Source organism: Vipera berus (assembly GCF_964194415.1).
Source record: "Vipera berus genome assembly, chromosome: 3".
Lineage (NCBI taxonomy): Eukaryota > Metazoa > Chordata > Lepidosauria > Squamata > Viperidae > Vipera > Vipera berus.
In genome coordinates, this window is record NC_138204.1 from 212,366,730 (window position 1) to 212,382,624 (window position 15,895).

Sequence of the window (15,895 nt, forward strand, 5' to 3'; positions counted from 1 at the left end):
CTGTGGGTGTGTTTGTATCTATCCATCCTTAATTAAATCACCTAGGGACTTGGAACTGCATAGCAGAAAATCATTTTCCTATTAGAAACGAAGCAAGACGTTGACTGGAAGGATTCGTCGTCGATGAGAGTTCAGTGTAGCTGTGCTGAGCGGACACTGATGAGAGCCCATGTTGCCACATGGCAATTCAGGTGATTTAAAACCTCAATATGTCTCCAATCTTTTTTGCATCTGCCAATAGCCAACCAGTGGCCCAGTTCAGGAAGACCCAGGCCCTACAGGGTCGCTGTGTGGAATAGGTGGGCTATCTGGTGCCACTCCAGATCATTGTAATGTGAATTCTGACTGTGCAGGTTCAAGGAGATAACCAACCAGTGTTGTAGTGTGAGCTAGAAGAAAGACGTGACAAAGTCAGCTAAATTCTCTGTGGGTGTCAGTTCAGCCACCCTCCTGGATCGTGGAGGCAGCCAGGGAGATGACCTATGGTGAGTTCCATGCTCTGCTGCCCGCTTCTTTCGGCATCCCCTACCCTGAAGGAGGCACTTGGATACTTCCTCTTTAAGAGACCCGCCTTCCACTCAATAGTCTTAGGTAACTAACGTCCTCTTCTCCAACCTCTCCTTTTTAGGGAAGGTGATCGGTCTGCGGTTGGTAAGAACTCTAGGTTATCCAGACCCATTTCACTTAGGCTTCTAACCAGGCTTTAGTATAGAAACCACCTTGAACACACTTGTAGTTGCCCTGTGGTAGAGCCAGGGTGGAGGCGTTACGTACAACCTTGTGCTCCTTGATCTCTCAATGGCTTTCAGCGGTATCAACTATGGAATTTTCCTGGGCTGCCTCCAGGGCTTGGGAATCTGGGGCACAGTTTTACGGGGGCGGGGGGGGGGTACCTCCTTCCTCTAGAGCCAGATTCAGTTACTATTGGTGGGAGGGGGAGAGTCACTCCCTAGCCTGCTTCTTGATGGCGTGCCGCAAGATTCAACTCTCTCTCTCACAGAAACACACATTTGATGAGGTTATTATTCACTAACCTGGACTTTGGTCTCATTAGCATACTGTGGTGCCCACGCATGCACTTCTTACAAACAGAAGTGAGGAAACGAACAATTCCGACTAAAAACGGTAGCCTCTCTAGTACCTAGCAGCGGAGGTGGCGCAGTGGTTAGAATGCAGTACTGCAGGGCGACTCTGCCCACTGCCAGCAGTTCGATCCTGACGGGCTCAAAGTCGACTCAGCCTTCCATCCTTCTGAGGTTAGTAAAATGAGGGCCCCAGATTGCTGGGGGCAACAGGCTGACTCTGTAAACCGCTGAGAGAGGGGCTGTAAAGCCTTGTGAAGGGGGTATATAAGTCTAAGTGCTGTTTTCTGTTGCTAAACGTCTCCCTTCTAATATCTTGCAAGATTTCACTTATGTGTTGGGCCCAGTTACCTCACATGACTTCCCAATGAATGTCTGGTGTATGTATATGTATATGTATATGTATATGTATATGTATATGTATATGTATATGTATATGTATATGTATATGTATAAAAGGTAAAGGTTCCCCCGCACATGCGTGCTAGTCGTTTCCGACTCTAGGGGCCGGTGCTCATCTCCGTTTCAAAGCCGAAGAGCCAGCGCTTGTCCGAGGACGTCTCCGTGGTCATGTGGCCAGCATGACTAGACGCCAAAGGCGCACGGAACGCTGTTACCTTCCCACCGGAGTGGTCCCTATTTTTCTACTTGCATTTTGACGTGCTTTCGAACTGCTAGGTTGGCAGAAGCTGGGGCAAGTAACAGGCGCTCACTCTGTTACGCGGTACTCGGGATTCGACCCGCCAAACTGCCGACCTTCCGATCGACAAGCTCAGCGTCCTAACCCACTGAGCCACCGCGTCCCCTTGTATATGTATATGTATATGTATATGTATATGTATATGTATATGTATATGTATATGTATAAGCATATGTATATGTATATATGTGTGTGTGTGTATATATACATATATACATATATACATATATACATACATATATATGTTAAATGTTTGTTAAGTATTTAGATTACCTTGCTAGGCCCCAAACATGGGACAAATCTTTATTTCCTGTTTCAGCCTAACCCAAGGCCATCCACAGGCAGTGGTCACAGTAGTGACAGCTCATATTTGTGTAATTTTTTGGGGGGGATTGCTAACAAAGAATTAAGGGAGACTGATATGCATTTCAAACTTATTTGTTCTCATCAGTCAGCCATACCCTTCTGAGATTCGAGGTTAAAACAACTGCCTAATGTGCAATCAGCCCAGGTTCGAATCTCAGAAGGGTATGGCTGACTGATGAGAACAAATAAGTTTGAAATGCATATCAGTCTCCCTTAATTCTTTGTTAGCAATCCAAAAATAATAATATATACATACATACATACATACATACATACATACATACATATACACATACACATACACACATATATATATGTATATGTATATGTATATGTGTATGTGTATGTGTATGTGTATGTGTATATGTATATATCCCCTTCATGGATTACTGCCTTGTCGTGGCGAAGGGGCTTGCGTAATTCAATGAAGCTATGAGCTATGCCGTGCAGGGCCACCCAAGACGGAAAGGTCATAGCAGAGAGTTCTGACAAAACGTGATCCACTGGAGAAGGAAATGGCAACCCACTCCAGTATCTTTGCCATGAAAACCCTATGGACAGTACCAAAAGGCAAAACGATATGACGCTGGAAGATGAGCCCCTCAGGTCGGAAGGCCTCCAATATGCTACTGGGGAAGAGCAGAGGGCTAGTACTAGTAGCGCCAGAAAGAATGAAGCGACTGGGCCAAAGCCGAAAGGACGCTCAGCTGTGGATGTGTCTGGTGGTGAAAGGAAAGTCCGATGCTGTAAAGATTTTTTCTCCATAGGAACCTGGAATGTAAGATCCATGAATCAAGGAAAACTGGACGTGGTCAAACAAGAGATGACAAGACTGAACATTGACATCTTAGGTATCAGCGAACTAAAATGGACAGGAATGGGTGAATTTAATTCAGATGACCATCAGGTATACTACTGTGGGCAAGAATCCTTAAGAAGAAATGGAGTAGCCTTCATAGTCAATAAAAGAGTAGGAAAAGCAATACTGGGATACAATCCTCAAAATGACAGAATGATCTCAGTTCGAATCCAAGGCAAACCATTCAATATCACAGTAGTCCAGGTCTATGCCCCAACCACCAGTGCTGAAGAGGATGAAATTGACCAGTTCTATGAAGCACTACAGCACCTTATAGAACTAACACCAAAAAATGATGTTCTTATCATCATGGGGGATTGGAATGCTAAAGTAGGAAGCCAAAAGATAACTGGAATAACAGGCAAGTTTGGCCTTGGAGTGCAAAATGAAGCAGGGCACAGGCTGATAGAATTCTGTCAAGAGAATACGATAGTCATAGCAAACACTCTTTTCCAACAACCCAAGAGACGGCTCTACACATGGACATCACCAGATGGTCAACACAGAAATCAGATTGACTATATGCTCTGCAGCCAAAGATGGAGAAGCTCTATACAGTCAGTAAAAACAAGACCAGGAGCTGACTGTGGCTCAGACCATGAGCTTCTCCTTGCAAAGTTTAGGCTTAAACTGAAGAAAGTAGGGAAAAGCACTAGGCCACTCAGGTATGAATTAAATCATATCCCTGTTGAATATACAGTAGAGGTGACAAATAGATTTAAGGAATTAGATCTGATAGACAGAGTGCCTGAAGAACTATGGACAGAGGTTCGCGACATTGTACAACAGGTAGCAACCAAAACCATCCCAAAGAAAAAGAAATGCAAGAAAGCAAAATGGCTGTCTGAGGAAGCTTTGCAAATAGCTGAGGAAAGGAGGGAAGCGAAAGGCAAGGGAGAAAAAGAAAGATACACCCAATTGAATGCAGAATTCCAGAGAATAGCTAGAAGAGATAAGAATGCCTTCTTAAATGAACAGTGCAAAGAAATAGAAGAAAATAATAGAATAGGGAGGACCAGAGATCTTTTCAAGAAAATTGGAGAAATGAAGGGAACGTTTAATGCAAAAATGGGCATGATAAAGGACCAAAATGGCAGGGACCTAACAGAGGCAGAAGAGATTAAGAAGAGGTGGCAAAATTACACAGAAGAACTATACAAGAATGAGCTTAACGTCCCAGATAATCACAATGATGTGGTCACTGACCTCGAGCCAGACATCCTAGAATGTGAGGTGAAGTGGGCCTTAGAAAAGCTGAGCAACAACAAAGCTAGTGGAGGTGACAGTATTCCAGCTGAGCTATTCAAAATCTTAAAAGACAGTGCAGTAAAAGTGCTACACTCAATTTGCCAGCAAATTTGGAAAACTCAACAGTGGCCACAGGATTGGAAAAGATCAGTTTACATTCCAATTCCAAAGAAAGGCAGTGCCAAAGAATGTTCAAACTATCGCACCATTGCACTCATTTCTCATGCTAGTAAAGTCATGCTTAAAATCCTACAAGCTAGACTTCAGCAGTATGTGGATCGAGAACTACCAGAAGTGCAGGCAGGATTTCGAAGAGGCAGAGGAACTAGAGATCAAATTGCCAACATACGCTGGATCATGGAGAAAGCTAGGGAGTTCCAGAAAAACATCTACTTCTGCTTCATTGACTATGCTAAAGCCTTTGATTGTGTGGATCATAACAAACTGTGGCAAGTTCTTAAAGAGATGGGAGTACCAGACCATCTTATTTGTCTCTTGAGAAACCTATATGCGGATCAAGAAGCAACAGTGAGAACTGGACACGGAACCACTGATTGGTTCAAAATTGGGAAAGGAGTCCGGCAAGGCTGTATACTGTCGCCCTGCCTATTTAACTTATATGCAGAGCACATCATGAGAAAGGCAGGGCTAGATGAATCAAAAGTTGGAATTAAGATTGCCGGAAGAAATATCAACAACCTAAGATACGCAGATGATACCACTCTAATGGCAGAAAGTGAAGAAGAACTAAAGAGCCTCTTGTTGCGGGTGAAGAAGGAGAGTGCAAAACTTGGGTTGAAACTTAACATTAAGAAAACCAAGATCATGGCATCTGGCCCTCTCAATTCCTGGCAAATAGATGGGGAAGAAATGGAGGTAGTGACAGATTTTATTTTCCTGGGCTCCAAGATCACTGCAGATGGGGACTGTAGCCAAGAAATTAAAAGACGCTTGCTCCTGGGGAGGAAAGCCATGGCAAATCTAGACAGCACACTAAAAAGCAGAGACATCACCCTGTCAACAAAAGTGCGTATAGTCAAGGCTATGGTCTTCCCAGTTGCAATGTATGGCAGTGAAAGTTGGACCATAAGAAAGGCTGAGCGCCAAAGAATTGAGGCCTTTGAACTGTGGTGCTGGAGAAGACTCCTGCGAGTCCCTTGGACTGCAAGGCGATCAAACCGGTCAGTCCTAGAGGAGATCAACCCTGACTGCTCTTTAGAAGGCCAGATCCTGAAGCTAAAACTCAAGTACTTTGGCCACCTAATGAGAAGGAAGGACTCACTGGAGAAGAGCCTAATGCTGGGAAAGATCGAGGGCAATAGAAGAAGGGGACGACAGAGAATGAGGTGGCTGGATGGAGTCACTGAAGCAGTAGGCGTGAGCTTAAATGGACTCCAGAAGATGGTAGAGGACAGGAAGGACTGGAGGAATATTGTCCATAGGGTCGCGATGGGTCGGACACGACTTCGCAGCTAACAACAACAACAAATATGTATATATGCACAGCACACAAATGTGCTTCTTTAATTAAAAATACACATAAGGTAAGAACATTTCTAAATCCACAAGTGCAGGCAGAGAGTGTCATCTTACAGATGGGCAAACAACAGCATCTGAATGCTCGGACTTGGTTTTTTTATTTATTCAACTTTAGACCTGCATTTCTAGTTGAAAAAGTTACACAGAGTAATTTGTAGTATTTGAAAATACCATTTGAGAAAGTCAAAATCCAATCACTCAGTTTTTGCCAGGGTATCTTGTTTAATTCAGGCATAGAACAAACAAAGCATGGGTTTGTTCATTTAGCCATTAATCAATCAACACTCTAATAGTTTTTTTAAAAAAGCTAATCACAGCAGTGGAATAAGCAATGCATATCTAGATTTTTCAACTGGACAGGCTAGTAAATTGCTTTTTGAGAGCACTTTTTCCTCTGTAAAATGACAAAACAACCATAACCAAATAAAGATGTGTTTACCCATGTTTAAAAAAGAGACAGATCTTCTCAAATAAATGATGGATCTCTATCTAATTATAATGATTCAGGATTTCCCAATCTGAATCTGATGCAGAGAGGCGAACTTCACGTTTCTGGAAAATGATATTGCTGATTACAGAAGTCTGGAAGATGTTTGTTTTTTATTTATTTATTTATTTATTTATTTAAATTCATATCACGTTCATGACTCTGAGCAGCTAACAATTAAGAACGTCTATGGCGATTCTCAGTCATCCAGCTCACGGTTGTCCCAAAGGTGCTTTTTCAAAAGACAACTGAAACTTCTTTTGTGTTTTTTTTTCTTCAAGATGGTTTGCTTCCCATCCAAGAAGCTTCTTCAGTTCTGACTGAATGGTGGAGGATGGAAGCGTTGATATTCCTTGCAGTCATCTGGTCATTAGCCCTCTTTCTGAGAGTCGTTGAGGCCACTGGGAGGTTTATTCAGCGGTCAGCTGAATAGTGCAAATGGGTTGAGGCCACTGGGAGGTTTATCTGTGCGCTCGGGGTCACCTGAGTAGTGCAAATAGATGTGGAAGGCTCCGCACCCATTTGCACTATTCAGGTGACCCCGAGGGCACAGGTAAACCTCCAAGTGGCCTCAACGACTCTCAGAAAGAGTGCAAACAACCAGAACTGAAGGAGCTCCTGGGATGAGAAGCAAAATGTCTTCCAAGGAAAGACACAAGTCCAGTTGCCTTTTGAAAAAGCACCTTTGGGAGAGTGATTAAGAAGCAGCACTTAAAAAAACAACCACCAAGAAACAACCACAAACGTAGAAACTGCAAGCAAGATAAAAGCAAACTCGCCATACCTCCTACTCGCCAGGCCCAGTGACAGAACCACCTCTTCACCTTACAAAATGGCGACAGGGTTGTGGATCATCAACTCGGGAATATGCTATTCTGAATGGCAAAAGCCGTGAGGGACAATGCTAGTTTGCTGGGCTTTTCCTAAGAAGCTTGCCCCTTCTGCCAGATCTACTTGGGGGACGGGCAGATATAACTGGGGAGAGATACTCCCTCAAGTTACCTGCCCCCAGGTCACGAAGGGCTTTGTAGGTTAGAACCAGCGCCTTGAACTGAACCCAGAAGCGTATGGGCAGCCAATGCAGCTCACAGAACAGAAAGGCATCATGCACGGAGCACGATGCAGATCTAACGGCCTGCTCTCCTTGAGCCTGACTTGTAACACTCTGTCTCGCTTTACGGAGGTTTGAGAGTACATATTTAGCCTGTCCATCAATTTAAATTTGTTGCCCAATCTCGGTGCATGTTGGGATCGTTCTCAAACATCAGGGGGGAAAAATGCACCAGCGGATTATCTGAAGATGCTAATTCATAATCATAATCATAATAGTAAAGTTGGAAGGGACCTTGGAGGTCATCTAGTCCAACCCCCTGCTCAGGCAGGACATGATAGCAGCCTTCCAATATCTCAGGGGCTGCCCCAAAGTAGAGGGAGTCAAGCTATTCTCCAAAGCACCAGAAGGCAGGACAAGAAGCAACGGGTGGAAACTCACCAAGGAGAGAAGCAACCTGGAACTAAGGAGAAACTTCCTGATAGCGAGAACAATTAACCAGTGGAACAACCTGCCTCCAGAGGTGGTGAATGCTCCAACACTGGAGGTTTTTAAGAAGAGACTGGACAGCCATTTGTCTGAAATGGTATATAGGGTTTCCTGCCTGAGCAGGGGGTTGGACTAGAAGACCTCCAAGGTCCCTTCCTCCTCCTCCTCCTCCTCCTCCTCCTCCTCCTCCTCCTCCTCCTCCTCCTCATTATTATTATTATTATTATTATTATTATTATTATTATTATTATTATTATTATTATTATTATTATTATTATTATTATTATTATTATTATTATTATTATTATTATTATATTCTTGCTGTCTGTTGGCATGGGAAAAGATAAATGCTTGGACAACTGCCTGGGGGAAGACTACGAACTGTCCTCGCTTTACCTGAACGTCTTTCCCCTACTTTTCAGCCTAAAATTAACACAAGCATCATCTTTGCCTTAGATTTATCTGAAAAGAAGTGATGCAGTGATACTTAGCTATTGACTACGACATGGATGTACTTTCATACAACACGGCATTTGGTTGGCTACCTTACGTTTCAGTAAGAAACTATCTGGGCAACAGCACGCAGCCCAAGTTTTTGTGCAAACTTTGGTTTTTCGGTCGGCGTCTATCACCATCTCCACAATCACAAGCAAGACTGAGGTTCGCCCTCTTCAGAAAGCCAGCCACGCGTTCACTTTGCACCAGCTATATAAACCTACTCGCCAACTTTTCAGTCAAGCACTTTACGTAGCCTGCCCACCCCACCCCACCCCACCCCACCCCCGGCAAATACAATTTTAAAAAACTATTTATTCAAGGACACTGAAATATATGGAAAATCCATTAGGGTGAATGGGGGCTGCTTTCTCAACGAAGAAATGAAGTGAACAATAATTCCCATTCAATGGCTCTCTACGCCGAAGACAGAAAAATGTTTCTAATCATGAGGTGAGTGCAGGGGGGGGGGGAAAATAATAATGACACGACCAGAATACGGCCCCTTTGTTCGCAATTTCATGCCCATCCACCTCTCAACGGCACCGATTTTCGGTTCACACATGCATAAAAAAAAAAACGCTGGGAAAACTCATGCCAGATCAGAAACAGGTTTTTTAAAAAATAAATAAATAAATAAATAAATAAATAAATAAATAAATCCTAGAAAGTTCGGGTACCTTTAGCCCAGCATATTGGAAATGGGCTACAGCCACTCCTCTCCATGTACGTAACACCTGCCCGTTTGCGGGCCTGCTGCCCGGACAAATCCAACAGCCACATACACACAATCGTGCGGGGTGTGGGGGTGTGGGGTGTCGTGCCAGGCTCTCCGGCGGCGTGACGATGATCCAATTCAGCCCTCTCCTGTAGGATTGACTCCTGGGGGGGAGGGGGGGAGTCTGCCCCTTGAATGGACTCGGGCGACAGGAGCAGGAGGAATTCCCGGTTAGTCTCTTGTTTGTTTCACTTTGGCGCAGAGGGGTAAGCCGAAATTCAGGAGAACCTTTCCTTCCACCACCACCAACCCCCCCCCCCCACCCAGCAGCCAGCCCCCTTCCTCGGCGATCCGACAGCAAGGAGGCTGTAAGGCAAGAGAGTCTTTCCCAGCCTGGTTTCCAGAGGAGGCCACAGACAAGCAAGGAGAAGGAAGGCAGGCAACCAGCCGCAATGTGACTGCCAGTGTCTCTATTCCTAGATTCATTGGAAAGGAGTGGGGGGGGGAGGTTGAGGGAGAGGCGGGAGGGGGGGAGTGGAAGGGAGGAGGGGAGGGGAGGCGATTAGCGACAGCCTTATTAATATGCTAATCTCACCCTTCTGTTCAATTCACTCAAGCAGCCTCCCTGTTTTTAGGAAACTTGACAGCCCCATTCTAAAACTGACCCCGGGGGGAGTTTCCTGGAGCTGGATCCGGAACCACACTCGCTTTTCAATCTGCGCCTCTGGTTCCTGACGGGCTTTTTACCGGACGACGGGCGACTGGCAAGAAAGACGGCCGGGGGGGGGGGGAGGGAGGGAAGGGGGGGTGTCAGGGAAATGATTCACTGATGGGAATGTGGAGAGAAGTCTGCCATAAACATGGGAAGGCTGAATTCCCCTCTTAGCTGGAGTTCGTTTGAAAGTGAGTCAATCTGCAAACTGCATTCCTTTCCGAGCATTGCAACAGGGGGTCTTCAGACTTGGCCCTTTTTGATGACTTGTGGGCTTCAAGTACCCAGAGTTCCTCAGCCAGCCGTGCCTGGCTAAGGAATTCTGGGAGTTGAAGTCCACAAGTCATCAAAGGGCCAGGTTTGAAGACCGCCTCCCACCCCCCTGCCCTTTATATGACTTGTGGCCTTCAACTCCCAGAATTGCCTGGCTGAGAAATTCTGGGAGTTGAAGTCCACAAGTCATCAAAGGGCCAAGTTTGAAGACCCCTGCCTTTATATGACTTGTGGCCTTCAATTCCCAGAATTGCCTGGCTGAGGAATTCTGGGAATTGAAGTCCACAAGTCATCAAAGGGCTTGCCTGGCTGAGGAATTCTGGGAATTGAAATCCAGAAGTCATCAAAGGGCCAAGTTTGAAGACCCCTGCCCTTTGATGACTTGTGGACTTGAACTCCCAGAATTCCTCAGCCAGCTTGCCTGGCTGAGGAATTCTGGGAATTGAAGTCCACAAGTCATCAAAGGGCCAAGTTTGAAGACCCCTGCCTTTATATGACTTGTGGCCTTCAACTCCCAGAATTGCCTGGCTGAGGAATTCTGGGAATTGAAATCCACAAGTCATCAAAGGGCCAAGTTTGAAGACCCCTGCCCTTTGATGACTTGTGGACTTGAACTCCCAGAATTCCTCAGCCAGCTTGCCTGGCTGAGGAATTCTGGGAATTGAAGTCCACAAGTCATCAAAGGGCCAAGTTTGAAGACCCCTGTTCTAGACCAAGGGGTGTCGAACCTTGGGCAGCTTGAAGACCTGTGGACTTCAACTCCCAGAATGCCCCAGCCAACCATTCCCTCCCAGGAATTCTGGGAGTTGAAATCCACAGGTCTTAAAGCTGCCCAAGGTTGGACACTCTTGCACTAGACTATGTAGTTATTTCGAAATACTTTCAGAATTTTAAAATACTACAGAAATATAAGAAAGTGGCTGTTTTTTTAAAAAAAAATTCAACAAAATACATGCAATAAGAAATTATATGCATGGAAAATGGGATAACAGGGGTTTTATTTTTAAGTATCCCGTCTTTATTTTTGAGAGCAACCATTGTTTAAAATGTAATAAAGCCAGTAAAGGTCAAGTATTACTTTCGTGTAGCATAAACATTAAGATATATTTCATTTTATTTAGGGCAAGCATAGGATTGCAGAATGCTAATGGTAAATTATCTATGTATACGCAAATCAGAATTTGATTCCAAAAATATCTGGTTTGTTCTTATCAAAAAGTATTCTGATAACTGAGGGATTCAAGCACTTTTTTTTCTAGGCACCCAAAGTATTTTCTCCAAGTATACCTATTACAGAGGTATAACAGTTAACCGTCCTTTTTCTTGCTCAAAATACGTAACAATGCTTTCCAGGTAAGTTAAAATTGTTGGCGATGCACAACAGATTGTTTCATTTGATTAATGATCATTTATTGAGCTTGAAACCACAATCTGGTTTCAAAACAGAGGCAGCTTCTATTTAACATCTATGCAAATTCACTTTTCCCCCCTCTATATTTATCCAGTTAGCGTTCAGTGGCTGCTGCTATCTTTCAGTTGAGTGAAAGCCAGAATATAAGCAATCGTATGCGAGACAATTATGCCTCTTGCAACACAGATGGTCCGCAGTGGCAACCTGCTTAGCACCTGCTTAGCACGGCCACAAACCAGCTTCAGCTTAAATAAGATGTCGAGCATTTAGAGTTTCAATTTCTAAGGCTGCCCACCGTAAAACTTTTACACTGGAAGCTTGGAAAGGGTTAACAGGATTACCGTAAGCGGTTCAAAAGACAGGAATCCAAACTGCCCTGCAGGGCTGGGAGAAGGAGGAAGCACAATAAGCAAATTGACTTAATGGCCGATTCACATATGCTAAACCTGTTCCTGTGGGAAGAGCTTCGTTTTAAGGATCTTTTAAAGGACAACACGATTGAAGCTATGTGGAGGAGGGGGTGGATTTTGCCCCAAGATGCTGCCACAGAATATTCTACGCAGGGGTAGGCAACCTTGGCTCTTCTATGACTGATGGACTTCAACTCCCAGAATCCCTGAGCCAGCATGGCTCAGCTTGGAAACCTCTCCCTTTACCCTCAGCAGGGGTGGCTCAGGAATTCTGGGAGTTGAAGTCCACGAGTCATAAAGTGGTCTAGGCCAGGGGCAGGCAACCTTGGCTCTTTTACGACTCCTGGACTTCAACTCCCAGAATTCCTGAGCCAGCGTGGCTCAGCTTGGAAACCTCTCCCTTTCCCCTCAGCGTGGCTGGCTCAGGAATTCTGGGAGCTGAAGTCCAGGAGTCATAAAGTGGCCTAGGCCAGGGGTAGGCAACTTTGGCTCTTTTATGACTGATGGACTTCAACTCCCAGAATCCCTGAGCCAGCATGGCTCAGCTTGGAAACCTCTCCCTTTACCCTCAGCAGGGGTGGCTCAGGAATTCTGGGAGTTGAAGTCCACGAGTCATAAAGTGGTCTAGGCCAGGGGCAGGCAACCTTGGCTCTTTTACGACTCATGGACTTCAACTCCCAGAATTCCTGAGCCAGCTTGGCTCAGCTTGGAAACCTCTCCCTTTCCCCTCAGCATGGCTGGCTCAGGAATTCTGGGAGTTGAAGTCCACGAGTCATAAAGTGGCCTAAGCCAGGGGTAGGCAACCTTGGCTCTTTTATGACTCGTGGACTTCAACTCCCAGAATTCCTGAGCCAGCATGGCTCAGCTTGGAAACCTCTCCCTTTCCCCTCAGCATGGCTGGCTCAGGAATTCTGGGAGTTGAAGTCCATGTCATGAAGCGGCCTAGGCCTAGCCAGAAGTAGGCAACCTTGGCTCTTTTATGACTCGTGGACTTCAACTCCCAGAATTCCTGAGCCAGCTTGGCTCAGCTTGGAAACCTCTCCCTTTCCCCTCAGCATGGCTGGCTCAGGAATTCTGGGAGTTGAAGTCCATGAGTCGTAAAAGAGCCAAGGTGGCCTACCCCTGGACTATGGGAACATCAAGGTTATGTAGTTCTTTGGATTCAAGCGGAACAAATGGCGTTGGGGAGAATAGGGCTCCAGATGTAGCTCCCACTGGACAATCCTTAAGCCGAAAGTCTCTTCTCCCAGGTTCACACGGATGCTGCACAAGGAAACAACACAGCTGCTTTAAAGAGTTATGGATAGTGCTACATGGGCTGACTCCAAAGCACCTTTTTCTTTCCAACCAGAAGCGCCACACGGTGCTAAATATGAGTTAAACTTCCCTAAGAGGAGAAAGATGCAAGGCAGGGTAGAAGTAACAAAAACAAGAATCCGCCGCGGGTCAAATGTTGAAATAATTTACTTTTTTCAAACTAAGGTTTTTGCTCGATAACCGTTCCGCGATATTAATTTCACAGTACCGAAAAGGGCGACGTTGCCTACGTGTTTCGGAAGCAAAGCTCTTTTTGACTTTTTGTTTGCGTTTTTCAATTAGACTAACTTTACCTTTCTTTCCTTCTCTCTAGAAAACAGTCTTTATTTCTATCAAATAACTACTCTCGCAATGAGCTTCCAGAAATAGCACGCCAAGTTTTTAATATTGAAGATTGTGGCCAACGGCTAATGAAGATAGTAATTCAGACGGCCTTCAAACAGATGCAGCCACAATTGTATTTATTTTTGCTAATGTTTTTATGCTGTGTGTGTGTGTGTGTGTGTGAGAGAGAGAGAGAGAAGGGGGGGAAAGGGAGGGAAGGAGGGAGAAAGGGAGAGGGAGAGGGGGAGAGAGAGAGGAAGGGAAGGAGCAACGGGGGGAGGGGGAGGGGGAGGGGGAGAGAGAGGAAGGGAGGGAAGAGGGATGGAAAGGAGGGAGGGAGGGGAGGAGGGGGAGAGGGAGAGAGAGATGGATGGAGGGAAGGAGAGGGGGAAAGGAGGAGGGAGAGAGGAAGGGAGGGAGGGGGAAAGGGGGAGGGGGAGGGAGAGAAAGGGAGGGAGGGAGGGGGAAAGGGGGAGGGGGAGAGAGAGGGAGGGAGGGAAGGAGAGAGGGGGAACGGGGGAGGGAGAGAGAGAAAAAGGGAGGGGGAGGGGGAAAAGGAGGGAAGGAGGGGGAAAGGGAGAGGGAGAGGGGGAGGGAGGGAAGGAGAGAGGGGAAAGGGGGAGGGGGAGAGAGAGAGGAAGGGAGGGAACAGAGAGAGGGAGGGAGAGAAGGAGGGGAAGAAGGGGAGGAGGGGGAGGAGGGGGAGAGGGAGGGAAGGAGAGAGGGGGAAAGGAGGAGGGAGAGAGAGAGAGAGAGGAAGGGAGGGAGGGAGGGAGGGAGGGGGAGGGGGAAGGAGAGAAAGGGAGGGAGGGAGGGGGAAAGGGGGGGAGAGAGAGAGGAAGGGGGGAGAGGGAGAGGGGGAGAGAGAGGGAAGGAGGGAAGGAAGGGGAAAGGGAGAGGGAGAGGGAGAAAGAGAGAGACCAATTTGCCAGAATGTTGGCCACATGGTTCACAATACCCTGGCTGGCACTGGCTGCCACGCTTCCAAATGAAGCCTTACAACACATCCACCTGCCATGTTTATTTTCCAAGAAAGCGCGTGGGGCCATGTGCAATCCAATGTATTCCCGAAATTAAGATAATGCAGCAGACTGACATTTAAAATTTCCTTTAAAAAAAAAAGAAAGAAAAAGTGGGGAGCCACGTGGCTTCTGAGCCACAAGAAAGGGGTCTGCTGAGATCGTGAGAGATGAGGAAGGATCGCAGGCAGACAGACCCAACAGGCAGCAAAACAGAAGCCCGTCTGTCATCCTGTGTGGAATGCCTGATTTGCACGGGGTCATTCAGTCCATAAACGAGACCCCAGAAAGTATTCAGGTTCCCTCAACGGCTTGAGGAAATAATCCGATTCCACCCCCCACCCCCAAACACACACACATTGTATCTAGAAATCTAAAATCATTCTTTGCGGTTAAAATTCATCCACGTTCCAAGTGTAAAAGTTGGCCACCAGCGTCGGGCGTAAAAAGGAACGCTCTAAAGACTTGGCAGTGAATCCCCATTTATGTAGTATCTCTTTCACATCGCATCTTCTTAACATTTATTCGCATCTATTCACAGCCTTCAAGGCAGTAGCCAGCAGGGGATAAGCTCTCTGTACAAATCTCACGACTTTTCCGGGGTTGAAAATTTGCCTGCTTCAACACAGGGAAGGCGGAGCTGGCTCGGAGGAGGTAGACAGGGTCCAATGGGTATTTGACGTTGACTGGGAGTTAGCAGCGTTCGATGGAAAGGAGGAAGAATTCGTTATTCGTTCCCTTGCTCTCTGATGGTAACGCTGTCTTAGAACGGATCTTCAAAAGGCAGCCCCATCTGACATTCATCTAATGTAGGAGACACCAGAACATGGGAAACGGTGGCTTATCTCTGCCCAACAGGAGTCATGATCAGCATGAGAGCAGCAGCACACGGGAGGACAGGGTGCGCGGGGAGAGGGCACCACAAATAACCCAAATACAAAAGGGTCAGAACTTGATCGCTAACATCGCTGCATGACCATCACAAGAAAGACCATACACACAGGTATAGTAGAGGTGGTACCTTGCTCAATAGTAGTAACTGTGAGAGGGATCTCGGAGTCCTAGTGGACAATCACTTCAATATGAGCCAGCCTTGTGCTGCAGCTGCCAAAAAAGCCAACACAGTGCTAGGCTGCATTAACAGAGGAATAGAATCAAGATCACGTGAAGTGTTAATATCACTTTACAATGCCTTGGTAAGGCCACACTTGGAATACCGCATCCAGTTGTGGTCACCACAATATAAAAAAAGGATGTCAAGACTTTGGAAAGAGTGCAGAGAAGAACAACAAAGATGATTGGGGGACTGACGGCTAAAACATATGAAGAATTGGGCATGTGTAGTTTAATGAAAAGACGGACTAGTGGGGTGACATGTTAGCAGTGTTCCAGTAT

General features: G+C 46.1%; 1 protein-coding gene across 8 annotated transcripts in view; it reads right to left on the bottom strand.

Moving 5' to 3' along the window:
• The window catches only part of PTK2 (protein tyrosine kinase 2), a 265,648-nt gene that overhangs the window by 164,207 nt on the left and 85,546 nt on the right, over positions 1-15,895 (bottom strand). For 4 of the 8 annotated variants that reach the window (XM_081323020.1, XM_081323025.1, XM_081323019.1 and 1 more), the window contains exon 1: positions 8,997-9,172. The exons of the other annotated variants lie outside the window; for them this stretch is intronic. In XM_081323020.1, the coding sequence (XP_081179146.1) occupies positions 8,997-9,099 (103 nt within the window). In that variant the 5' untranslated portion in view covers positions 9,100-9,172. Of the gene's footprint in view, positions 1-8,996; positions 9,173-15,895 lie in introns of those variants that run through there. 8 annotated transcript variants of the gene reach the window in all.